General features: G+C 39.2%; 1 protein-coding gene across 1 annotated transcript; it reads left to right on the top strand.

The window, feature by feature from the left end:
• On the top strand, window positions 1-24268 carry LOC110394472 (vasoactive intestinal polypeptide receptor 1-like). The gene is made up of 13 exons (XM_021388352.1): window positions 1-45; window positions 9270-9369; window positions 12546-12653; window positions 13400-13509; window positions 15978-16075; window positions 16803-16935; window positions 17359-17512; window positions 18878-18938; window positions 20470-20539; window positions 21367-21458; window positions 22441-22570; window positions 23394-23435; window positions 24080-24268. Exons 1-13 carry the CDS (start codon window positions 1-3, stop codon window positions 24266-24268), a joined length of 1332 nt encoding a protein of 443 aa, XP_021244027.1.

Genomic DNA, 25767 nt, shown 5'->3' with positions numbered 1-25767 from the left:
ATGCTGCGGAGGATGCGAAGTTTGTGCTGGTTGCTGCTGCCGCTGGTGAGTGTCCGGCGGGATGGAGGGCGGGTGTTGCACATCTGGCTGCTGCCCGCAGCTGGAGGGGTCCCCCGCTGCCCCACGGGGTCCTGGGGGGGATGGGACTGGGGTCGATCCAGATGCAGGGTAACTTTTGTCAGAGCAGGGAGTGGGCAGAAGGATGGGGAAATAAGGGGAAGGAAAAAAAAGAGAGAGAGAGAGAAGGAATAAAGCACATTCGTGAGTTAGGGGGTTAATTTATCATTATTATTTTCAAGTCTTAAAATGTTATTAATACAGGTCTTTTGGTTCCCGTTCCTCAAAAGTGCAGTTTCCAGAGGACAGAAAAGCAAACCTAAATCAGAACAGCTGTAGTATGGCTTCAGAGGGACAGGAAGGGATGGCTCGCTGGCTCCACTGCCATATGAAAGGCAACTTTGCTGAGGAGGGAGGATAACTGGAAGGGAATACTTTCTCCTGATGGGTATGGGGCATCTATCTCTTTGAGAGGGCACTGATGTTTTTACTCCTGAAGGCAGCTGCTTCTAACGTCACCAAGCAGGAGCATGAACCGTCTCATGCCTGCTGTGCGCTGGAGGCAGCAGGTGAGATTGTAACATTAAGCACCAGGAAGATGGATGAGCAGAGAGACACGTACAGAGAGCACGTACATCCCTCCCATGCCCCATGCCAGCTGCTGGGGTTGCCTGCGCGGATGAGCCATAGCAGGTGTAGGTGTAAGTAGAGTCATATCTCCTCTTTGTTGGCCTCAAGGAGTTGTTTGCAAACCTTCCTGAGGGTGTGATTCCTGGGGGCTCATTAATCCTACCTTGAGCTATTTTGGAGTTAAATATTTAGCGTAGACTGGGATTCAGGCTCCCTCTGTAGTCAATGAGGAGACTGTTACCTTGCCTGGAGGCATTTCACCTTGTCCTGCAAAAGAGAGATGGGGTGAATGCTCCTACAGAGCCTGATTTCTCCCAGTGATGCTAAATGGTCACAGACTGGGCCGTACACTTTGCTTTTAAAAGATGAAAGGATGCTCATTCTCACCTCCAATCTTCTGGAACACTTGATTTTTCCCTGTATTTACACAGTCTTATTTACAAGTGTTATGATGCGGATTCTTGCTACATAAACCTCGTTACCTATGGTTCTTATTCAACGTGAAGCATCCTGCTGCTACAGGTAGAGTGGCTTTGGCAGCTGGATGGCCCTTTCTACACATATCATTGGCACAGTGTATCCTTGCAGATGTCTGCAGAGTGGAGCTAACCTGAAGTGATTCATCACGCGCACCTGTGGGCTGCCACGCATCTTAACACTTCAGCATACTGCAGCAGTCGGTGCCCATCATAAATTCCTTATCAGATGGGGTGAGAGAAGACAAATGCCAGTTTAACAAACTGATTGAATCATTGGTCATGTATGAATTCTGTCTGGGAAGTCGGTGTTCTAAAATCCAGTGGCTTGCACGCCTCAGACTTGGGCCAGTGGGGAGATCTGTACCCAAAGTCCAACTGTCAGAGAGGACCAGAGACCCTCGGATGTTTGGGGCAAGCAGTGTTATCACGTGCCAAAGGAACACATCGGAGAAGAGAAATAATCATAGCGCAGATTATCCAAATAGTTCTTCACTCAGATGTGAAAATAAACCAGAAGGGTAATCCTGAAAACTTCCTCTATGTATCGAGGTACTTCTGGCTCCTATCAGCTCCACAGGGAGCTGTATGTCACAGGAGATCCTTTGTGCCTTGGAGAATAGTCCTTGACATTAAAAATTGTCATTTGTTTGTAAGTGACAAGCAACAGAGAGCACTAGGTGCTGAAATGCATAAAAAGAACTTTTCCTATCTTAAAGAGCTCAGAGGCTCGGGGAAAAGAGGATGAGGCACTCTGCATTCACCATCTTTCCTGCTGAGCTGAACTGCTTTCTTCTCCAAACACTTAACAGCTTTTCACATTTCTGGGAAAAGATTTCTGTCTGATTTAATGAGTGGAGGTGAGAATGGAAACAGAGATAGGTTAGCACTGAGATAGTAGGGACATAGATTGAAATCCATGGTGAGTTGCTGTGCTCCCAATAAGAGGGAGCTGGGTGCTTAAATTCCTGGCATAGCTACTACTCACTAATCTGAGTCTAAGGGATGTGCAAGTTTCTTCTAGGATCCAGCAACCTTAAGTTCCCCATCCATTGGCAGCTGGAGGGGTGGAAGAAGCAGTCTGCTCAGGCGTTTTGTTCTGGAGGGAGTTAATGGAGGGAGATGGGCTCTGTATGATGAGACTCAGTGTCCCCAAAGAGAGGTAGGAGGAATCCTTCCCTCGAACTGCCTGTCTGCCTTCACTGATTATCATGGGAAGCTTGAATTAATCATCCAAAATTATCCATCCAAGACTTGGAATTATTGTCTAAAGCTACTCATACTACTGGGATAGGGTAGAAACGCTCCAAGAGCAACAGCTATGGCTTTGGTGGAGTGAGTTTCCCAATGAATTTTAACATCTAGCTTTCAGTTCTTTGGGATTAGGTGATATGACCCCCACCCTTAGGCTAAACCACTACACACACAGCAAGGGAGAAATTTCTCTTTAGTTTAAGCACTTGAAGTAGCAGAGTGGAAGGATCCTCATTTAGCAGCGTGCTTCTATTCTTTACGTACTGGAGGTAATTAAAGGGTCTATCAAATTTATGCTGAAAACGCATTCATTTTCATTTTCCTCATGATAATACTAATTACATAGAGTTTACAAACAAAATAAGCTTTTATGTCTGTATTGTCACATACAGAATTACTTATGAGTAGTAGGTACATAACACTGATATGTGTGCACTGATATACACAGATACATACGTATAAAAAACACTGCTCTGTACAAGGCTATGCAGTTAAATACAGTCCCATAAATACAATCCAATACACAGAGGAGCATTCAAGCATTACTCCAATGTCTTAAAACCAATCTTGAAGAGATATTCCTCTAAATGACTGTAAGGCAATCAGTGTCTCATCTTCTCTTGTTCCATAGGTAATCGAGTTAGAAAGAGGAAACAAACACCAAAAATACCCTCTAGATAGTCATTTTCAGCCAAAAAGACTCCTGCAGTAATCTATTTAACTGGCTGAAGAGAAAGATTGGAAATAGGACTTTACCTTTGGGGTTGAAAGTTTTGAGAGTTCTGATACAGCCTTGATCCTCAAGTTAAGAGCAGGATTTTCTATGATAATTACATATGTTGTTGGTGACTGGAGCCCTGGGACTGCTGTGGTGAGCTTTTGCCTTACATTCCTATAAAATCAGGATACTGGCTGGTTTTAACAAGCACATGTAAGGTTTGATGGTAAGAAATTGTGGCTACTTTTTTTGTAGTTTCTTTCAGTTTTCCAATAGAACAGAATCCTGTCTCAGAATCACAGGATTGTAAGGGTTGGATGGGACCTATGGAGATCATCTCGTTCAACCCCATTGCTAAAGCAGTTCCCTTCAGTAGGATGCACAGGAAAGCATTCAGGTGGGTTTTATTTTATCACGTTTTAGTACTCAATCATCACTTATAGGTCACAAAGGCTAGGAAAATCGTCACTGCAGTGATGATGAAGTGGGTACTGAAATGGACAGGAGCTTATCGAGCTGTAGGTTTGTCTCAGCTCCCTTTAGAGTGCATGGGAACATCTTCTCTCACTTGGATAGCACGTGGCTGCAGTCTCAGAGCTTTCTAATTAGCATTTGGCTCTTTAAGAAAGGTGTCAGGCAGGCAGCAGGCCTTTATAGATGGTTTTGATGAGCTATATACAACAGATTGAGAAGTTTATGAAAATGCCTGATGACTCCTTTGACTTCTTCAGTGGTTAGAAGTGTATTCAGATTTTTTTCATGAGCTGCTTTTCATCCTATGTGCTTATTGTGTTCATCAGCATTTCAATGTTGAAGAAAAAAAGGTATGCATTTTAGAGCACATTTTGCTTCTCTGAACTGTGTCTTCTGCACTACCAGCCAACTTACAGGACCACTGTGCAGTTAAAACCAGGCAGGTGTGCAGGATTTTTGAACGTGCCTTTCTGTGTCTCAAAGTATCAGGTAAATTATAATTCACCAAGGTGGGAGTCTGTGTGATATGAAGGGCAGACAACTTTGGCTTGAATGTGGGAGAAAATATTCAGGCATGAGTCGTATCAGGAAAAGCTGAGCAGGAGAAGCACAGATATAGAGAACAGAGAGTACAGAGGAGATCTGAGATGAGATCTGAGAGATGAATGCAAACTGTAGAGGAGACCTAAAAAAGCAGCAATTAATATTCTTAGTGAAGGGTTTATGGACTTGATACATAATCTATTTTTGAGATTTTGGACTTGGCCTGCACTAGAAACTAACCAGATCACTGGAACCGTTCAGGTCCTTGAAATGTTCCCATCTTGCTAATAAATTCAGATACTTCTTCCATTTTTGATGAATTTTCAAAAAGACTAAGTGTTACCAATTTACTCCTGGCTCTTTGATCCCACTGAATTGCTGTTTCAGAAGTGACTAATATATTAGTGCCCAGCTTTGAAGCGTTTTCCTTATTTTCAGAGAGCAAAGAAAATGTCCCTATTTTTTCCCACGTGTGGTAATAGGCTTTTTAATGAGTGAAGAGTTGTCTTTTATGTGCCACCTGAATTATGGTTTCTCTACCACCACAACAACCTTCGGGAACCATCTTTGGATGAGCTCTCATGAATGGCTGCTTTTAACTGACATGAGATGTTGCAAGAGCTGCTCTCTTCCCAGGGCTTGCTAAGTCTGGAATTCTCCAACAGAAAAAAATCAAAGCCCAGAGAGCCTTTAGTTTGACTTTTCAAATTTGATCAAGTCAATGAAATTACAGAGGAAAAGAAAAAACAGAACAAATTTGTGCCTCTTACTATCACTGAGTATACTGCTCAAGGTTTCAGTACAGTATTCTTATGAATGAGCGTGATCACACAGCATGTGTGGGACAAGCAGGGGATCAGGCTCAGCCAACATAGGTTCATGAAAGGCAGATACACCTCCCTGGAAAGAGGTAGTGATGAGATGGTGCTCGGCCTCTGCTCCCGAGTAACAGCAATAGGACAAGAGGAAATGGCATCAAGTTGTGCCAGGGGAGGTTCAGATTAGGTATTAGGAAAAACATCTTCCCCAGAGAAGTCAGGCACTGGAATGGGCTGCCCAGAGATGTGGTGGGGTCACCATCCCTGGGGGTGTTCAAGAAACGTTTAGATGTGGTACTAAGGAACATGGTTTAGTGGGCAATATTGGTGGTAGGTGGTCGGTTGGACTGGATGATCTTGGAGGGCTTTTCCAACCGTAATGATTCTATGTTTGTATGCTAAGAAAATATCATTCAATTGTAATTACAAATCTAAAATCTGGCTCTATAAGCTGCCTCAGATTTTTAGCATTCTCTGTCTTGTCATAGGTAACTTTTTCATGTTCATTTCTGATTGTGTTTTTTTTCCAGGCAAGACTGTTTCAGTGGTTAGAACTCAAATGTAAGGCACCCCTATGAGTTCTGGCTGGTGGCTAATGGTCAAGCCAGCAAAAAGATCTCTCTGTAGCTCAGGAATGCAAGACTTCATTCCTTTGAGTGCTGTCCACAATACTGCATGAAGCATCTGAGTTTTCTGTATAAGCCTCCTGGTGAAGGCACACTATAATGGAATTTACAGTAAACTCAAAGCCAGGCTATTACCTAGCCAGCAGGAAATGATGATCACCGAAGCATCATTTTAAACCAGCCTCTTTGGCTTATTACCATGACAGTGAAGACTCTATCAGATTAGACATCTTGGCTTTGGCTCCTAAATTACCCCTTTATAAGGTGAACAAGGGAAACTCTTTTCCTACAAGAGCTCAGTGGTTATAGCAGATGCCTCCAAAATTGCAAAACTACGTCCCTGACCTGGCAAAACAAGAAATGCGGGGCTCTTGCTTTCTAGAAAACCCCATCACCTCACCACTGCAGGCAGGTTAGAGCAACAACAGGCACTTTTATCTGGAGGCCCTGTGAGATTAGTACAAAAAAACTAAGTAAACCATACCTGACAAATCACAAATAATGTTCTACCCAGAAGGCTTTTCCTTAACTGTAAAATGGTTTAATGTCTGTCTTTTTCTTAAAGCCGGAGGAAAACCAATAATTTGAAGCATCATCACTGTTCTTAATTTCTTGTATATGTGTTATTTGTCCTTTTTTTTTTTTTTTTTTTTTTTTTGGTAATGTTAATTTCAATAAGGCTTCAGTACTGTTTGTTGACAACATCATCCTCATTTTTGCTTCTTGTAGAGTAGGCCATAGATTACCTCTGTGATCGCACTTGATGTTGATTTTCTACCACCAGACTGTATGAAATATTTTATCTATGCACTGGTCTATAACAAAAACTCTGGTTCTGATAACTACAGCTACCCTCACCCCAAATTCAATACCCTAAGATCAAATATAATGTGTGCATGCTAATTAATTGCTAAACCACTGACAGCAGTGGCATCGACTACAATCTCACCAATGGTGAACATCAGCAGTAGCTGTTCAAGAATTTCTTAAATAAATCCTAAAATCATGTTTTCTCATGATTTATCATTGCTGTCAGAGTCAAGACTGCATGGTATAGGGATCTGCTCTGCTACAGTAATTCAGTAATTTGTCACGTGTAAAACCAATGCACAACTTCCCTATATGTAGAGCACAGGCTTCTCCAACCAATGTAAATCAATTTCACTCCAATGACTTCAGCGCAGCCCTGAGTTATGGTGACTGAGGGACTGGTTCAGCAGGCGTGGATTTACCAAAAGAGGGAAAAAAGGAGATGCAGCCTCCTTCGAGCAGCAGGCATTCTGGCACACATATTCCCCATTTGACAATGCATTTGGGAGAGCACAATTGCTCCGTTCCTCATTACGTGTTCCACCTGTGAGAGCTGCGTGTGTTGCTTAAGTTGGCCTTTGGAAAAAGATACCTTTTCCCCCTTTGAAACATTTTATTAGTAATTATTTGTCCACTTTTACCATTGCCTACCTTTCTGGCATGAAGAGGAATGTTAGGTTAGCCGATCTGTCCCCAAATGCTTTTATCTCAAAAGCATTTCAATTCTCCTTTCTTGGTTTTGATTTCATTTTGGGCTCTGGCCATTGCTTTTAAGCCTTTTGCCAAAGGACTCGATATAGATATTGTAACTTTCAAACATCTAGGCTAAGAATAATCTATATTCAAAATTTCCCATTAGCAGCAACAGCATCCAGGAGTTCCAGAAAATGAAAAAATGACTTGCTTTCTGTCCATCTGACTCCATTCCTATAAGTAGAAGTAATGGATTTATGTACTGATCATTTTCTTACTACTACTCAAACTTTTTGTTATGTAGACAACTGAAATGCATTTTAAATGATTAAGTGATAAATGAGACTCATATTAAATCTGAAAAATTACATTTCAGAGTTGTGTTACTACAGTAGAACAGCAAAAGGTACTATTTTAAGAATAACATATGCTGATTTATAAAATGTTTTTCAAATTACCGCTGGAGGGATATTATGCCTGAAAAAAAGCAATGCATTAAATTTCTTTTCATACAGTGTCCTTAATCCTCTTTCTGTTCTAATATTAGCACGTATGAACCATCTCTAGGGCCTCATAAGTAAATGCAGTCTGTCTGTGCTACTTTAAAACCCAAATGGAGGCAGAATTTTTGAAGGTTTTTGAAGACAAATTTGTGTTCCTACTTTTTTATTCCTCTAGGCAGATAATCTTGAAAAAAAAAAAAAAAAGTCTACATGACTTCCAGTACAGTTTCTGTGGAGGCTAAAAGAAGTCCTGGTTGCACTGCTGACTGAAAACATTCTGAAAGCCAATAAATCAACTTCCAGTGACTGAAAAGGCAATAAAGCAGCGATGTTTTCATCTGCACTGTGTTTTCAAAGTCATTAGAGGTTTAGAATGGCCTACAGTCTCCCTCAGAAATGTCTCTGAAAGCCTTCAATCCATCATTTCAATTAAAATCACTGTCCTCAAAGCCTTTGGCTTTATTTTGAGTAGCTTGCATAAGAGCTGCGCTATTCCATGATTCCATATGTCTTGAAGATCCCAATATAGCCAAAGAAGACTTTGGTGATCTATTCATTTGTCTGAACATAGCTGATCTGCTTTATAGGCTCTCTTGACTCTAATGACTTTGATTTAGTTGCCTTAACATGCATGTGTAGAACTATTTCATACAAACCAGAGCGCTTGAAATTTTTAATAGGTCTGACAAAATTAATGCAGGGCCTACACAAGAGGCTTGGCATACCCTATGTTACTCCAAATGTCATTGACCCTTCCTGGATAAGTGAAACATCCCTTAAATTACTCTTCGCTGCAAAAGAATCTTGGATAACAAGGTCACATGCAGGCACCAGCAATATAGAATTTCTCCGAATTTAATGGCCCCTAAAGAAGTACTTGCCATCATTATTGGATGTCCTAGTCTACTAAGAACATCTTCATAATGATATGATGCAGGCCTACAGAGGACCTAAAACTTTCCAGAGCAGGAGATGGAGGCCAAGCAAAATACTTGAGAGCACCTAAATGATACATTAAGTATCAGTACATAAGAAATAGACCCTGTCAACAACACTCGTGATGTTTAGAAATCCACCTAGCTGATCAAATGTAGGTACCTTTGCCTGAGAAATAAATGTAATTCCTTAAGCTCCAAAAGAAAATAACTCATTTTTTTTTCTCATTTCCTCATCTGATGAAATGGAAGCAGTACCTCTGTGTATGTTCTCAGAAAGTATGGTGACAAAACGATGTAGTCATTCAGTTTCAACTATGGTCAAGAGTACCATTTTTCTAATTTCTGTAAATACTTGGGCTTTAATATTGTTTATTAAGTGCAAACATATACTTAAGTTTTGTGAAAAACACAGGTGTAAGGAGGAATTGGTATAAAAGTGCAACTTAGAGAAAAAGTGCTACATAAGCAGTGCTGCAATGGAAAATCCCAGTAAGGATGCATACCCACACACGTATAAAAACTGATACAAGTTCATGATCACGGTCTCCTTTTCTCGTTGTCCATCCTTCTGTCATTTACATGTCCTGTTTGCAGAAAAATCTTCAGCTTGAGTCTGTACTTTTTTTACCTCAAATTATAAACCCTAAGTTACAAACTGGAAAGAAACCTGGCTCTGTTCGCTCCGGTAATCACTGGAATTCCCGGTTGTTTTGTCTTTGTCTCATTGAGGTTGCGGGAATCCATCCAGAATGCAAGATATTCCAGCAGGTGGTGAAAGAGGAGGCACTCTGCTTAGAAAGCAACGAATCTGTTTCACCTGGTCTTAAAGGTAACGGTCTTGATGGCCATGATCTGATATACAAATTGTATCACTTCAGATGCATGGTGTGAAGGTATCAGTTGTTCTTCTGGGTCACTATTTGATTCTACGTTCCTATTTTTTTTTGTCTTGAAGTGCTTCTGCTTCTGTTGGCTGGAGCTTTACCCCATCTGCTTTTAGACATAGTTAAAGGACCAAACTGTAAGTCAGGATTTGACTTCTTAGACTCCCTTCAAGTAAGTGGAGGAAGGTAGATGTCCCTAGAAAAGTTTTCCTTGCCTCTAGCTTAGATGCTTATTTTAGGATGTTATGAATCATTCTTTGCAGTCATATTTCTCTTTACTATCTACAGAATGAGACTAAGATGATTAGTTCATACTCTGAAAAATTTAGATGCGTAGTTTGTGTAAGAAAATCATACTTGGATTTTTTTTTTAAACCATTGAAGTAGAAGAAGCTTCCAGAGAACACAGTACAAACCATGCTCAAATTATATTCTGTTGAAAATCATTCAAATTTGGTGAAAATTTGTTGGACTGGATGATCGTGGAAGTCTTTTCCAGCCTTGGTGATTCTACGAGTCTGTGTATTTTTCTGTAGCCTATCCAGTCACTTTGGTACTTGGCATCCTTCTAGTTCTTGTCAATTTTATCTTATTGTTATTTTCCCCTCACTCCTTCATCCCCTTTAATCAAGTCCAGAATACCTCCTGGATAGATTTTGTCTGGGAACACCCACTAGAAGTCCCCCAAAAATTCTGGTAGAAATCAGGCATCTTCCATGATGATTTATTGCACGCTTTTTCTCTTTGAAGGGTAGAGAATTACATTCTGGGTATTTTTCTTCACCAGAAAAAATAATTGCATGACTCTGGAATTTTCTTTGTAGTAAATGCTGCTAAAAGAAATACAATTCCCCTCAAATTCCTGTTAAACTGTTTAAAATACTTGAACCTTTCCAAGTGTGATTTTCCCAGTAGTTCCTTTCCACCTTTTATTCTCTAAAGATGGAAAGAATTTAACAAAAATATGTTCTGGTATTTACACCCTTTCTCAGTATAGTTTGAAATGAAACACAAGGCCAGGAAAACAATTCATCCTCATCATTCTATCTAGGGTACTTATCTCACTGGTAAAAGTCCCTGACTCGTTTCTCAGTTTTCAGGACATAAACTGAAAGATCACAAATTGTACAGAGTTACTTCCTGGCAGAGGGGAATCGAAGGTGGAATTCATGTACATTGCAGTTTTTAATCTAAAGTTGTTACTCAATGTCCTCATTATACCCAGCAGTGTCTAATGAGTGTCATCAGCAGAGTCCAGGATATAATTCCTCTCTTTGTGAAATATGTGGGTAAAACGGGTCAATGGAATCAAGCTCTAAAAATGCGAATCAAGCTTTAAAAATGCGAATCAAGCTCTAAAAATGCCCATTCTTCTCTGCTGTCTAAAAAGGAAAGAGTGACTGAAGTAGGTTTAAATATTTATGGTGTCGACATTCCTGATGCAATTGCTACTGCAATTGTCTACATGGAGTCTCAGGTGACTGCCATTCATTAATCTCTTGAAAACCTCAGCATGCAAAATGTTCTCTGCATTCAGTGGTCTATCCATCAATTTTAAGTCACTGGAAATGGAGCCCAATCTGAGACTGAAAACGTCCAGGTTCCACTCCCAAACAAGGATCTGTTGTTTAACCCCACGTTGTCAAACAGGCTAAATTTTTATCCAAGAGCTCCTTCGTGGTTTTTGAAAGCTTCTTAGAGGGACCCTTTTTCTCTTAAGACATGTGGACCACTGCATGTCTATATGGAGCTCAGCTTACCTAACTTTGTTCGTTTGCAAATTAGCAGCCCAGTCTATAATCATCAGAGAGACCTGGGTACATGCAGTGAGTGATTCATCCTTCCCTCAGAAGGGAGCCACGGATATATGGGATGAATCATCCACTGGAAGTCCTTGTATCTTTACACTGATTATAGGGGGAACACAGCTAAGTTTAACTAACGCATTTTAGACAATTAAAATTAGAGGTAATGAATCGAGGCTTCTATTTTCCCATCTGGCAAATTGGGGATAGCAGGAATTTCATCCTCAGGAGGGTGGTGTGAGGATAATTCAGTGAGAGATTCTCAGGACTCTCCTTTCAGAAGCCAGAGAGGAACTTTGTTTTGCTACGGGCAAGTAATATTGCTTCCACGTTTCAGCTCCTGACAATTTTAGATTCGCCTTCTCATCAGTCACAGAGGAAACAGAAAAGAATCAGGGAAAGAAAATAACACCTCCCAAATGAAACTCATGCACTGTTTTATATCTGCCTTATAACTGCCTAGAGATTAGTTTCTGCTACAGCATGATGCTTTTTTTTTATTGTTTTGGGCGCCTTTACATGTTGGTAATTTTTCTTTACTGCACCCACACCTGCCTAACAATAGACACTGCATGATGGCAGCTGGAGTCTCAATGTGAGGCATCGGTGACAAAGCTGTGATTAACCCCAACTTCTGATAACATTTTTTATTGGACACATAGTGCCGTATCTTCAGTCAGCAACCTCTGGTGTGGGGAACCTTACGACTATGAACCAGGCAGGTCTGCTCCTAATGATGGTCATTTCTGAAGATGCTCAGAGAAGTTCTCTTGCTTTGGGATTGATCTAATCTCTATTGAAGTCCATTGCCAAAATGGTGTTGGCTGACTAATAGGAGGATTTCTGCCGCTATGGGTTTTTCCTTTATGTCAGTTGAAATGGATAGACTTTAAATGTGAAATCAAGAAGTTAATGCTGAATTTTTCATCAATTTTCATCCAGATTTTCATCTAGACTCTGAAACCATTAATAAAAAACCTCAAGAGCTAATAATTATTCCATATTTTTTATTTTATTGACTTTCATTTTGTTTTGTTTTGACAATAGAAAGAGCCACAGTTGATTTGACTTTCAGATTGTGTCTGCTTGAATTTCATGTACATTATCTCAAAGCAGAAGGTAGAAGTGCACTTGTGATGGATGATACACTCAAGGGGAAGAGGAAAGCAACACAGTCATTCATTTGTAGAGCTTTGGGGCCTCTTGTGACACTTCTTCATGCATATGTATAAGTGGGAAAGCCACAGACAATCTCATTATGGCAAATCAACTCTGTATGTAATTTCTTCATTTAAAATCAATTTTTTTCTTTCCAGGATGCTCCAGAGATTGGGATGGTCTAAGCTGTTGGCCCAGAGCTGCTTTGGGGGAAATAGTTAAAATTCCTTGTCCGAGATTTTTTGAAGAAATCACCAATATCCATGGCAAGACTTTTCTTCATATTCTTCTTACCTCTACATGTTTTAAAAATAAATTCTAATAGTTAAACATTCAGTAACTTCCATACTTTTGTGACTCACAAAGCCATCCCATTTCAGCCAGCGCAAGGTAATGATGCAGATACACATCTTGGCTTATGGTGGGTACTTGATACTTCTTCGTTTCTTGTGCTGTACTGAATTACCTAGTCTCCCTGGTCTAAAACCTATGGGTAATTGAACTAGGTTGCTGAGGTTACTACAATGGAATACATCACAGAATCGCTGACTTATAAAGTAATGAAAAATTAAGTTTAGAAAGACCTCTTAGGTTGAGGCAGAGCAGGACCAAGATCTAAAATCATATCTAACTTCAAAGCTAGATCAGGTGGCTCAGGGCTTTCTTCATACACACAAATTATGTTGTAAATGCAGGATAGATTTCATAATTTGATTTCCTCTGTGTGAAGATTGAATTAACAGAAAAAAATTCACTTAGGTAATGTAGATCTCTACTTCTTGAAATGAATGGGAATATCCATGTTAATTTTCAAGGGATAAATGTACAGATTATTAACTGTCTATAGCTAGTTTTGCACAACATGACTAGACTGGCAAGTATCTAACTTAAGAATCAAAGCTGTTTCTTGTCAAAACGTTAAAAAAAAATCAAGAGCAGAAAACAGACAAACAAAAACCAACATAAAATTCCCATGCTCTAATTAATTCTTCGATGTATTTCACCATTAAAGGCTTCCTTCAGAGAAACTGCACACAGGAGGCGTATTGGTCAGAACCATTCCCATCATATGCTGTTGCCTGTGGATTTGATGAAAGTTCCAGCAGAGGGCCTGAGGATCAGGTGAGTTTAATTTCCTGTTTGTGGACATCTCCAGAATATACTCTCTTGTTTATGCTGAGTAGACAGATATTTCCACAGATCTGAGCCCCATCAGAATTCAGTAATTGCCTTTCTTCAGTGCTAAATTCAAACCTTTCAAGTAACAGATTAGGCTTAATATAAAGCAAGAGAGTAGCAGTTAGCAGGACCACTCTCCTCTCCATCCTATATTTCTCTCGGTGTTACTTAATAGATTTCCGGCTAGATCACCTGTCTTGCCCAACAGACTTTGTTTCTCTGAGAGAGAGGATTTGAATCCACGTCATCTTCCATGAAAGAGTTACCAACCTGCCTACTTGGAATTTTTCAGGGAAAAGTCCTTTGGAACCCCACGTCTTCTTTGAGTCAGAGAATAAGAAAGTCTGTAACTTTGTAATATGGTGATCACTGTACGTATTTATGAGGCAACTCTTGGATGCCACCATTTCCACACAATTATTTCCATTTTAGGCACTCAGTGGAGTAGGAAGTGAACTCCCATTTTTCCTACCTGCAGAGCAGCATGAGATGCTCCATTAAACTCCAGCAACATTTATTTTTCACCTATGTCTTCATATGACTTAAGTTTCAGCATTCTTCACTACTGTGTGTGGTTTCAGGGCAGAAATGCCTCACACTGCATTGGTGGTGTTTGTTCTTCAGTGGATAAGCTTTGCTTCATGGTTGAAGGATATTGATTTGTAAATCCACACTCACTGCCTCTGTCTCATGAGTTTTGATCTTTGCTAAATGAGACATGAGAGAACAGGGGGGATTCTCAACCTTTGTATCCATTCTGCATTGGGCAAATCTCCTACATCTCATACAAATGTACTAGACCCTGTATCATCACAGCCCCCTCCTCTTATTGTGATATTTCGATAGAAGCAATGGACTCCCTCCAATCTGTGAAAGAAAAGACTAACTCATATATAACTCCTTGTGAGTGGTCAGAGTCATGACTCCACAGTGGAAGAAGGAGACTAGTCACAGATCAAAGCAAGACACAACAGGTTGAAGAGGATTGTCTTCACTAACACTCAACTTTTTTTTTTGTTTTCTGGAGTAAGCCATTTGGCTTTCCAGGTGTAAAAGTTCAAACACAGAAGTAATAGTTCAAATACCTGAATCTTTAGGAAGTGTAGACATAGATGGATTCATCCATTTGGTTCCATGAATTTGGAAACACTAGCAACAGTTGTAATAAGTATTAGAAATGTCTGGACCAAAATTTCCCTACAGTAAACCAAAAAAATATTTATACTTCTCTGTTATGTGGAGAAGCTGAAAAGACAAATACTTAAAAAATATCTTCAGGTTTGTTATCCCAGTCATACCCTCAAAATCTGTGAAGAGAAGACAAGATCAAAAAGCTCTACTGTATGTAAAGAGAAGGAAGTAGGTGATAAGAACCCCACTACATTCTAAGAGGACTACTTGTTTCATATTTTGTATCTTCAGTGAGAACATGAATCGTCTTCCGTATATAGTGTTGATTTTTATCCACCCTACAAGAATATATAAAGCACATCAAAATACTTCCTTAGTCAGCTGAAGACACTGTTTTCTAATTTGAACCTTTGTTTTGAAAATACCATATAAAAGATTAGTGGTATTTCAAAAACACCAGGATGATTCCTAGGTTGTCAGGGTTACCTGATTTATTTATGGATCTACTTGAAATTGCTAATATATTGCCTCAACCTAGAAATGCCGCCTTTGGAGAAACAGAGATTGGATCAATTAGAGAACAGAGTGTCCACTGCATTTCCAAGGAGGAAAATTCAGAGAATTTAGTTTCTTGGGATTTTGAATAATCAAGTGATCCTGTTGTAAATCCAAATAAAATGTGCATATCACTGCTGAATGAACTACTTGTCCAAATAATTAAAGACAGTAAGGTTACTTTCATGGCTTTAATTTTGTCACTTTCACAGTGCCATGAGACTTTTTCACGGAGTTCTGGTTTTCTCACCGGCAACATGCAAGTTGTATTTCTTTCTTAACTGTAGTCCAAATCAGCATGAAACATCCCTTGGCCCAAAAGGAGTACAGTCTGGCCCTGATCTAAAGGTGCTGATTCACAAATCACCCAACAGGAGATTAATGCATCCTTGAGTCCACATATATCTACAGGAGAAATTGTAGTTATTTAACAAAATTAACATTTTCCTGTTAAGTGTGCTCCAACTATTTATGGTCACTATTTTGAATGAGCTGATGGGCTGTGAAACCTGGCTCATGCATAAGGGCATGAAGGCTTCAAAGTTAAAAAAAAAAAAAAAAAACCTGTTAGTGGTGGAGGGAGAAACCTAAATCAGATCTTTAGTACCTAAAGCAATATGTAAGAGATGGGACTGACTAGTGAGGGAAATTGTACCTTACTGAAACACACCAGTATGCATGCTGCATAACCACCAGAATCAGTATGTGTTCTCTTTTTCTCATAGAAATCATATTATTCTGCATTTTGGCGTGTCTACACTGCTGGCTATGCAGCATCAGTGACTTCACTCATTACAGCTCTAATTGTCTTTGCTGCCTTCAGGTAAAAATAATTGGTCTCTTTTCAGGATGTCTATAGACAGCCTCATCCTAATTCCTCTCAAACTCTCTGTGTTTTTGTTTTTGTTTTACCTACTTTCAAACCTTTCTCAGATGTTATATTGTCAATGGCAGTGAGTTCTTCTATATTCGTGTTGTGTCATTTCCCCACAGATGCTAAAACCATAAAGCTTGCGGGACAGTTTGTCTTAGTCTCTTTAATTGCATCATACAGTAGAAATGCTCCAAGCTGTTATTGCTATTAAAGTAACTGTTCCTCCAGCACATAGCAGGATACCCTCTACAGAAACTGAGTACGCCTCATTTTCTAAACCTCATCAGGAGCAATGGAGAGAGGTTTAAGATATTTATACATCATGTTTGATAATGTTAGATATTAGGAAATGAATCCTGGTTTTGATTGGCTCCAATGCACCTGGACAAAAGCCTTAAGCTTGCTCTCCAGGCATGATTGCAGACAGTAGAAGCAACTTCCTAGATCAAGTGGATGGACAGTCTCTCTCTTAAAGAGAGACCCAGGATGTGGAGGCTGATATACCCAAATCTTGAAAGAGATTCCTTCATCTCAAGGTCAGACTGTGGACAGGACCATGTAGGGGAATTTGAACTTGGAAGGTGTCTGAAGTAATCCTGTGTTCCTGTCTGAGTTTTGATGAGACCATGAGAAATTTCTCTTGAAAAACAATTTTCCTTTTCTTTTTCTATGTCAGAAAATTCCATTGTACACGGAATTACATCCACATGCACCTGTTTGTCTCCTTTATCCTGAGAGCAATTGCTGTTTTCACCAAAGATGCCGTTTTGTTTGCAGATGAAACCATGGACCACTGCCTGATGTCAACGGTACTAAATTTCCCCACTCTCTTCCCTTGAGTTAATATAAATATCAAAGAGAACATAGAGATTTCTTAATCCTATTTCTCTTTAGTTTGCTAGAACTGTAATCTTAAAACACGCAATGCCACAAACCAAAAGATCAAATGCTATGGGTGACATTCAGCTGTAGTATATAATGTCCAACCTTGTCGAGTCTAATGGAGCAGTATCCATTTCTACCAGATATTCATCTATAAGAGAGGCCCAATGTTTCTCTTTCAAAAAACTGAAGGGAAGTTAACTGAAATAAGGGAATCTCAAACCTTCTGAAATTTTGTATTAAATTCCTCAATTTTTGTTTGGCAAAATTTTATTTTGCTTAAATTTGTCAAGAACCAAAACCCAATGGAGAGTACGTCTAATAATTTTTTTCATCCTTTCCATTTCCAGGTAGCTTGTAAGGCTGCAGTGGCATTCTTCCAGTTCAGCATTTTAGCCAATTTCTTCTGGCTTCTTATTGAAGGAATATACCTTCAGACACTCCTTTTGCTGACCTTTGTTTCAGACAAGCAATACGTGTGGTGGTTCATCTTTGCTGGCTGGGGTTAGTACTGTTTTCCACACTGTGTCATTCCCTATTTCCACTTACTTTTAGAACTAAATAAAATATTCTGAGATTTTCTTTATAATTTCCTTTAAAGAAAGGTACATTTTCATGCAGGGACACTGTATCAAAACCATATCATTATCTGTATTTCTTATCTTGTTAGATATTTCACCATTTAAAACTTTGAAGGAGACGGTGGAACGGATCATTAGAAGCATTAGAATATGCCTACTCAAAAGACTGCTGCACTCCTCTTTATGCCTGGAATTAGTTTCATGCAACCGAAGTCATTATAAGTTAATCATCTCACCTAAGCTATCTCTCCAGGTTTCTCCTGCAGTCAGTAGGGTGAGGTAGGCATGCTGCAGTGGTGATTAATCCAGTCCTCAAGCAGATGACTAATGTGCCTGGATAACAGCCTGGAAACATCTTGTCTCCTTCCACTGACTAAAGAAATTTGAGTGACCAACTTTAAGTTTACATTTTGCTCCTACAAGGCAGAAAGAGATTAATCCAAGATTGCAGGTCTAGGAATCAAAAATTCTTTCTTAATTTCTTTTTTTTTTTTTTTCAGAGACATTCTCTGTCCTCAAGGAATCTTGAGTTTATACAGAAATTAAAAATATCTCCCAATATCAGAATAGGTGCATGTAATACATAAGATTTCTGTCAGTGCAGAGAATTGCTTACTGTGACTTTCTTATCTTCTTGTACCTCACTTCGCCTATTCTAAAATGGAGACGCTTAAATTGAGAGGTTACACAGCAATTTTATCCTGAGAGTGAAATCGAAATTCTCATAACTTACATTATAATTTTGCCGCCTTCTTCAGATTCCCAGACTTTGACTATATTAAAAAGAAAAGAACTCAATTTTATAAAAGGGATATTAATTTGGAGCTGTTCCAATTATGATTACCAGAAACTAAACGCTTAGGTTTTGATTAATAACAGCTAACATGAAATAACAAAGAAACACCTCAATTAATGTTGCAGCAATGCTCACGTCCTATAATCCATCAAAGGTGAAAAACATCTCAGGGGCAACTCAGGTCCTAGGTAATATGAATTCAAATATTTTTCTTCATTATTTAAAATATCAACTCGAACTGAATATTCAAAACAATGTTTTGAAAATACAGTTCCACAACACACCCGATTCTCTTTCATTTTGGTTTCATTCTGCTATTGTACATTGATTTTCTCACTAAACTGAGAGTTAAGTTTTCTGTAAAGCAATTTGATTTGCCCATCGTCTGCATTTTAATGGGCATCCAATCTGCTGCACTGTGAACATTCTTGCAATAAAGTTTCCATGGAACACAGCATTCAAAAAACATCTTTTCCATGTTGATTTTCCCAGGAGCTCCCACTGCTGTGATGCTTACTTGGGTCCTCACAAGACTCCATCAACAAAATACAGGGTAAGTCAGCGTTTGAGTAAGGAAGCCAAGGTCACCCTAATTCATATTATATTTTGATTTACTAACAGGTAAAGAAATAGAAGTTAAGAATGGATAAACAAGAATATCATTCCAAAGGTGTGCCTCTAATCTTTAAACTTCATGAGAAAGTGAGAAAATATTTTTCAGACTTCTAATTCTGATGTACATATATCGAGTAATAAAAACTGGAAATGCCATAGTAAGGGTCGAAATTATGTTTAGTTTCCCTACACTCAATCCTTGGAATAACTGCATTTTAAGAAAACCTCTGCTCCTGTTTAAAAACAGCCCATGAATTTCTAGCCCTAACCTTTTCAAACCTGCACCTCCCAAACAAAGGCATTGTTACGTCTTGATAGGTAGTTTTGTGTGTCATTTTCATTCAGTTCCTTTTAAGTATTATTTTTTATCTTTGAACATGGACGCCAATTATAATGCGGAAGACTGTTTACTAAGAACTGCCCTGAAGGCCCTCACGTCAGTTCACATGGATGATAAGGTGGAAAAGATATTTCATACCTACCTTGTCAGGATTCAATGTAGTAATGCAGAAATAATAAGTCTTTTAGTCCACCATATGTGACACATCGTATTTTGCTCTCATCTTATTATTGCAGTGTATCTGCAATAGAAGTTCTCCGCTGTAATATTTTGTAAGTGCAAGTGGCTGTCCTTTCCACAGCACGTGCACAAAAAGATGTGAGGAGGATTTTATTTCTTCTCTTTTCCTGCTGCTCCTCTTCCAAGGAGTGGCCAGACCACTGGGTTTATTTGTTGAATCTATAGCAGAAGAACCTGGCACAATTACAAGGGCATTACAAATAAAGTTCAGAGAAGTTGGAGAGTGCAAACAAGAGCTCTGACAAATTCTCACAGTTAAAGAGGGGACTGAGAAGTGCTGGAACTTTGGATGCTCTTCCAGCAAAGTCTCTACCCACTCTGTTTACTTTTCTAAAGTATTTATACGTCCATTTTAAAAATGAGATGAATAATGTCCTGTTACACTGATCACCTTTGACTGCAAAGGTAGTGCAGTGGAATGCTCCAATGGAGACATTTATAGAGCAGGAACATTTTCATTGCAGACACCTTCATTCCTTTGGTTGCTCCTCTGATATCAGATGTATTTTCAAACCACAGTATCAGAACCACTCTTCTCTTACCCAACTAACTCACAGACCCAACAGTTTGAACTCACGTTACGAAGATACACTTTACACTCAGACATACCAGGTTAAGCCATCATCTATAAACTCCAACATTATTCAGCTCAGTGTGCTGTCTCACAAAACTGGAAGAGAAAACAAAGGAAGAGGAAATAAAATTCCTTTAAATTGGGCTGCACGTAAATTCTTTGGGAGGTATCAGGGAAAGAACACTGGCAGAGTTCACTGAATTGCCATTTAAAACAGTGTCCATCACTTTCCTATTCAGTGACAGAAATAGTTTTAAGTGTTGTGAAAAGCTCAGGTGGTGTAGGTAACATTATTGCTTTTGTTTGCCATTTCAGGTGTTGGGATGATGATGAAAATGGAGTGGTGTTATGGATCATCAAGGGTCCCATTCTGTTAACTGTATTGGTATGTTTCTGCATTTTTTCTTGAGTATGTTCTCAAATCTGACAGCTATACAAGTGTTTCCTTCCAGTAAGGTGGAAAAAACAATACCATATGCCATATTTGACTCTTTTTGAATGTTGAAGAGTTGGAAATTATTGTTTTTTTTTCCAAAAACCCTAAATCACAACTGAGAGGGTATATCATATATTTTCTACAGTCATGCTAGGACATTACAGAATCGCTTGGACACACTCATTCCATCTATCATGTTCTTACCTGCATCTCTACATTCCATTTCTGAAGAAAGGATATACATATTGGCATAGATACTACATAATATGAAACTGATTTAATTCAGGAAATATATATAAGTCATTTTATCTAGTGTATTTTTACAATGAGTTATTAGGATGTAAATTAAAGACAAAAATTATCCCATGAGCAAATTCATTCCCTCTACATTTAGGAAGCAAACAGTATGTCGCTTAAGAGTGTGTCTATTATAATCTCTTTTATAATTAATGAAGGAAACTGGAGGGAGTACTTAAGCTAAAGAATCTTCTAAGTCTTGACAATGAATGCAATGAGATAACATCAGACACACAGCAATATTGAGATTTGTATACCAATGTTCATCCCTCAAAATTTTGATCATATCTTTATATATAACTATATATTGGTGGGAAAAATTAATACTATTTCTAATGATACTGCTATGATCTGAAAACAAATCTCCACTGGTTCATATCAGCTCAATTCCTATTACTAAAGATATTTAGTTAATTGATATCAATTGAAGATTCTTCCTGATTTGTACTAAATTTACAGATTCTGTCTTGTCTTTTCAGATTAACTTTATTATATTCATTAATGTCATCAGAATTCTAGTCCATAAATTGAAATCTCAAGAAGGAGGGGGGAGCAATTCAAGTCACTTTGTGTAAGTATTGTACAGTCTCTTGAAATTTACCCATTTTAGCTGCTCTGAGAAATTGCTTTACAGGCAAGGCAACAAAATGTTTTACTGGTTTCAATATGGAAGAAGTCCTCAGGAGAAATAACAAACTAAACTTGCCCTTTTATTCCAAATATCACAAGTCTATTCTCTGGGGAGGAGGGAGGAACTTGGGAGGCATGGGAGGAGGTGGAGGGTAGGAATAGAAGTCTAATGTAAAGTACAACAGCTACAAAAAGATCAGGCTTGAATGAGTAAGTGTAATTCAGGTAAGGCATTCATCTAGCTTCCAGTTATTTCCACACAAATAGTCTCATAGGGAAAGAAGCAGATAATTTTCATTAAATCCTCAACAGTAATGTGCTTCTAGTCTTCTAGTGACTGAACTTAATCTGTCTTGTTTACTATCCCCTTTAAAATCAATGTGGATCTCAGTAATGCAGTCAGAGAACTACCAAGACATTTGATTCATCCCAAAGTGTCTTTTAGCTACAGAACAAGATTACGCCCTTCTGGAATGAGCTGAACATCAAGCAGAATACCCTGGGGCATTGTCCATGGCTCTGGCACTAATGTTTAAGCAACAGAATCAAGTCTCGTGGACAGCAATAATCAGATCTCCATTGACAGTTGTGGAAGTTTAGGCATTTATATGGTAGATACCTTCAGGTGATCGAGACTGGTCTCAGGGGGGTGGATTAGAATGCCCAATTTGGTGCCTCAGCCTTTTTATGTATAGCGTGGAGAAGAACCCTTTAGGGTCAATCTGGAAAACTTACATGCTGACTTCTTCATCTTTGCTGACAAGATGTTGACAGTGGGAGTGCGAGAAAGTAATCTTTCCACAGCTTCATTGGATATAGTTGCCTCCATTCTGGACCGTAGTAAAATTTGTTCCAACATGTAACTGTTGTCACTAATTCCACATATCTAAAAATGCCTTGTTCTTTGATCCTTGATTTGCCAGGAGACTTGCTAAATCTACGTTACTCTTGATCCCACTCTTTGGAGTGCACTACATTGTATTTGCGTTTTTCCCAGAAAGCACTGGTCTGGAAGCTCGGCTTTACATTGAGCTAGGCTTGGGTTCCTTTCAGGTAAGCAGAACAAAAAGTCTACGAGTTTTGAGAGGCTTGGGCTGAAGCACGACACCAATAGGAATTTCACATTTTAGGTTGATTATCAGAGTAGGTGTTAATAATGTGTCTAAATTCAACACACATTCCACCTCACTCTTGAACAAGCTCTTTATGTTGTTTGCTCCCCTGTCCTATTATTCAAAATCTCACAGTACTTTTTAGTTCTGACTCAGTCTTCATATCATAGAAAGATGTACCTACATTTATTGAATAACAATGACTGAGTGCCATGAAGATCAGCCTGTGGATTAAGGAGGATTGATTGAAAATAATTCCACATGTAACAAAGAGGATGATAAGAGGATTGAAAACATAATGATAATATATAGCAATCTGTTCTGTTCTTACCTTTCATCAGTAGCTAGTCCATCATCTGAACGCTTCCCTGTTTCCTTTTCTGTGCTGAACACTGTTTGGAAAAATATCTGTTGGCGTAAGCCAAATCTGTGCCATGGACCATATTAATAATTTACCAAATCAATAATTTAACAGTGCCCAGGGCTGTGACTTCCAGTGTTAGCACAGGCTGAAGAATGGTTTGGGTGTGGGCTGGCTAACATTAATAATATTATAAATATAGTTTCACCACTCTGCTGAGACATTGAATCTAGATATGAAAACTCAGTAAATAGTGTCATGTCACCTAGAGCCTAGTGGAACAACAGAAAAAAAAATATATTGCTGTCTTACTCAAATTTTGAATAAAAGATGATGTCTTTTCCTGTTTCTATGCTTCAAATCCCAACGACTGATTTTTTTCTCCCTATTCTCCCTGTCCTAGGGCTTTGTTGTTGCACTTCTATATTGCTTCTCAAATGCAGAGGTGAGTAGCAAGTATATGAGATTATCAAAACCTTTGAAAGTCATGGGTGTCTCTTATTTTCATTTTTTTTTCCTATTTCCAGAATGGATCTGTGCTTTGATCTGTTACTGAATGTAGAAATACCCAAAACACTTTTTCCCTTAGTGCCTTTGTTGATTCTAATTGCATTCGAATAATTCTGAAAGGACACTGAATCAGCTATGAAGTAGTGACCCTTTACAAGTGGTCAGTGACTTTCCTATCAAGGGACATTTGTTCTGCTTTACCTCTGATAATTATCACAATGTCTCAGTGGAAAGCTTATAACATTGTACTTTCTTCAGGTTTATTTTCTCCCACACGTTTATTTCCCTTCCCCATTCCAATAGATAGTAACAGCTAGTAACTTCCCTGTATTCCTCTGAATGTTGGAAATTATTTTTCAATATGAATGTGGATGTAAAAAAAAAACCTGCATTCAAAAATTAAATTAATTAAATTTAATTAATTAAATTAAAATAATTAAAACTGCATTAAAGCTTAATATTGATTGATTTGGGTGCACCTAGGCCTTATAGTCATGTAGAAATCTTTGCATATTTTATCTTCATTGCTCACTTTGTCTTTATTTTCTGATTCTTTGTTTTTAAATTCCTTCTCTGTAGGTTCAAAGTGAACTCAAGAAGCAGCTGTGCAAATGGCGGTATCAAGAATACCTGAGCTTCACACACAAACATGGGACTGTGTCCAGAGAAAACAGTCCAGTCAATCATGTCACTCAGTTATCACTGCTTGAAAAAATCAGTCCAAAAATGAAAACATCTGCGTACCAGAACGGTGTAACTTCTGTCTGAACTGATCTAGCAGGCTGAATTACTGTGAATGCACTAAGACATGGCCAGTTTGGATTCTTCGTGGCTTTCAGTCAATCACAGAATAACTTGGGTTGGAGGGGACCTTGAATATCATCTAGTTCCAATCCCTCTGCCATGAGCTCATTGCCCCCCACCAGCTCAGGCTGCCCAGGGCCCATTCAACCTGGCCTTGAGCACCTCCAGGGATGGGGCACCCACAGCTCTGGGCAGCAGTGTCAGGGCCTCACTACCCCCTGAGTAAAGAATTTCTTCCTAACGTCTGACCTAAATCTCTCCTCCTTTGGTTTAAAGCCATTCTCCCTTGTCCCACGGCTATCAGACCGTGTACAAAAGTCGCTCCCCTCCTGCTGATAAACTCCCTTCAAGTACTGGAAGGCTGCAATGAGGTCTTCCTGGAGCCTTCTCTTCTCCAGGCTGAACAAACCCAACTCCCTCAGCCTTTCTTCACAGCAGAGGTGTTCCAGCCCTTTGATCACCTTCATGGCCTCCTCTGGAGCAGTTCCATCCGCTCCAATCCACTCTAACAGCTTCCCATAGTATCAGCAGATTTCTGAGAATTTCCCATCCTGAACATGATCTGCTTTTCTTACCTCCTACCCATTAGCATCACAGCTCTTGCCCTTGCTCTCCCTAAATACACAAAATCCCCTTATTTTTTCATTGTTGTTGTGAAATAAGAGATCTAGAGCTATTGGGCATCTATAGGTTAACTCCCAAATCAATGTCCAGCTTGCAGGAGTTCCGTAATTAATCTTCATTTGAAAGAGTTATAGAGTGGCAATGGCTTGCAATCATTGCATTACCTGATTGTCTTTTTTCTTTCATGCCTGCACAATGGAGATATTAAGTCAGGCCAGAGGACCCCAAGCCTTTTCTTTTCCATGACAAAAGCTGAAGTAGCTGAACGTTAGGAAGATTATGTGTGTACAAAGGAAGAACACTCAGTGAACTTTAGGCAGTATCCCAGCTGGTCTACCTTGAGCTCAGAATAACTTACAAATTTAGTCTTTTTCTGACCAGACACTGGTCCTTGTGTAGCTACAACAAACCTTCCGTCGCAATATCCTTGAAGGTTAGCTGGATCCATCAATTAAATCCACAGATAAACTGTGTTTTTGTGAGTTTTTGGGACCTCCCTTCAAGGATGAACTTATCTTCTGCGATTGCTGTGTTGATTTCACTTCTGCCTTCCATTTCTCAGCTCATGGGAGGCTCAGAGGAGACCTTATTGCTGTCTATAACTACCTGAAGGGAGGCTGTAGTGAGCTGGGGGTCAGCCTCTTCTCTCTTGTAACTAGTGACAGGACGAGGGGGAATGGCTTCAAGCTGCGCCAGGGGAGATTTAGGCTGGACATTAGGAAATACTACTCTGAAAATGTGGTCAGGCACTGGAATGGGCTCCCCAGGGAAGTGGTGCAGTCACCAACCCTGGAGGTGTTCAAGGAACATTTAGACGTTGTGTTGAGGGATGTGGTTTA

Source organism: Numida meleagris, chromosome 2, assembly GCF_002078875.1.
Source record: "Numida meleagris isolate 19003 breed g44 Domestic line chromosome 2, NumMel1.0, whole genome shotgun sequence".
In the NCBI taxonomy this organism is placed as follows: domain Eukaryota; kingdom Metazoa; phylum Chordata; class Aves; order Galliformes; family Numididae; genus Numida; species Numida meleagris.
This window is presented reverse-complemented; position numbering and strand designations above follow the sequence as displayed.

Excerpts from the sequence above, each read along its gene's own strand:
- LOC110394472 (XM_021388352.1), top strand. The coding sequence starts at position 1 with ATGCTGCGGAGGATGCGAAGTTTGTGCTGGTTGCTGCTGCCGCTG. Across the intron at positions 20,540-21,366 it reads CCATTCTGTTAACTGTATTG|ATTAACTTTATTATATTCAT; the intron begins GTATGTTTCTGC and ends TTGTCTTTTCAG. Across the intron at positions 23,436-24,079 it reads ATTGCTTCTCAAATGCAGAG|GTTCAAAGTGAACTCAAGAA; the intron begins GTGAGTAGCAAG and ends CCTTCTCTGTAG.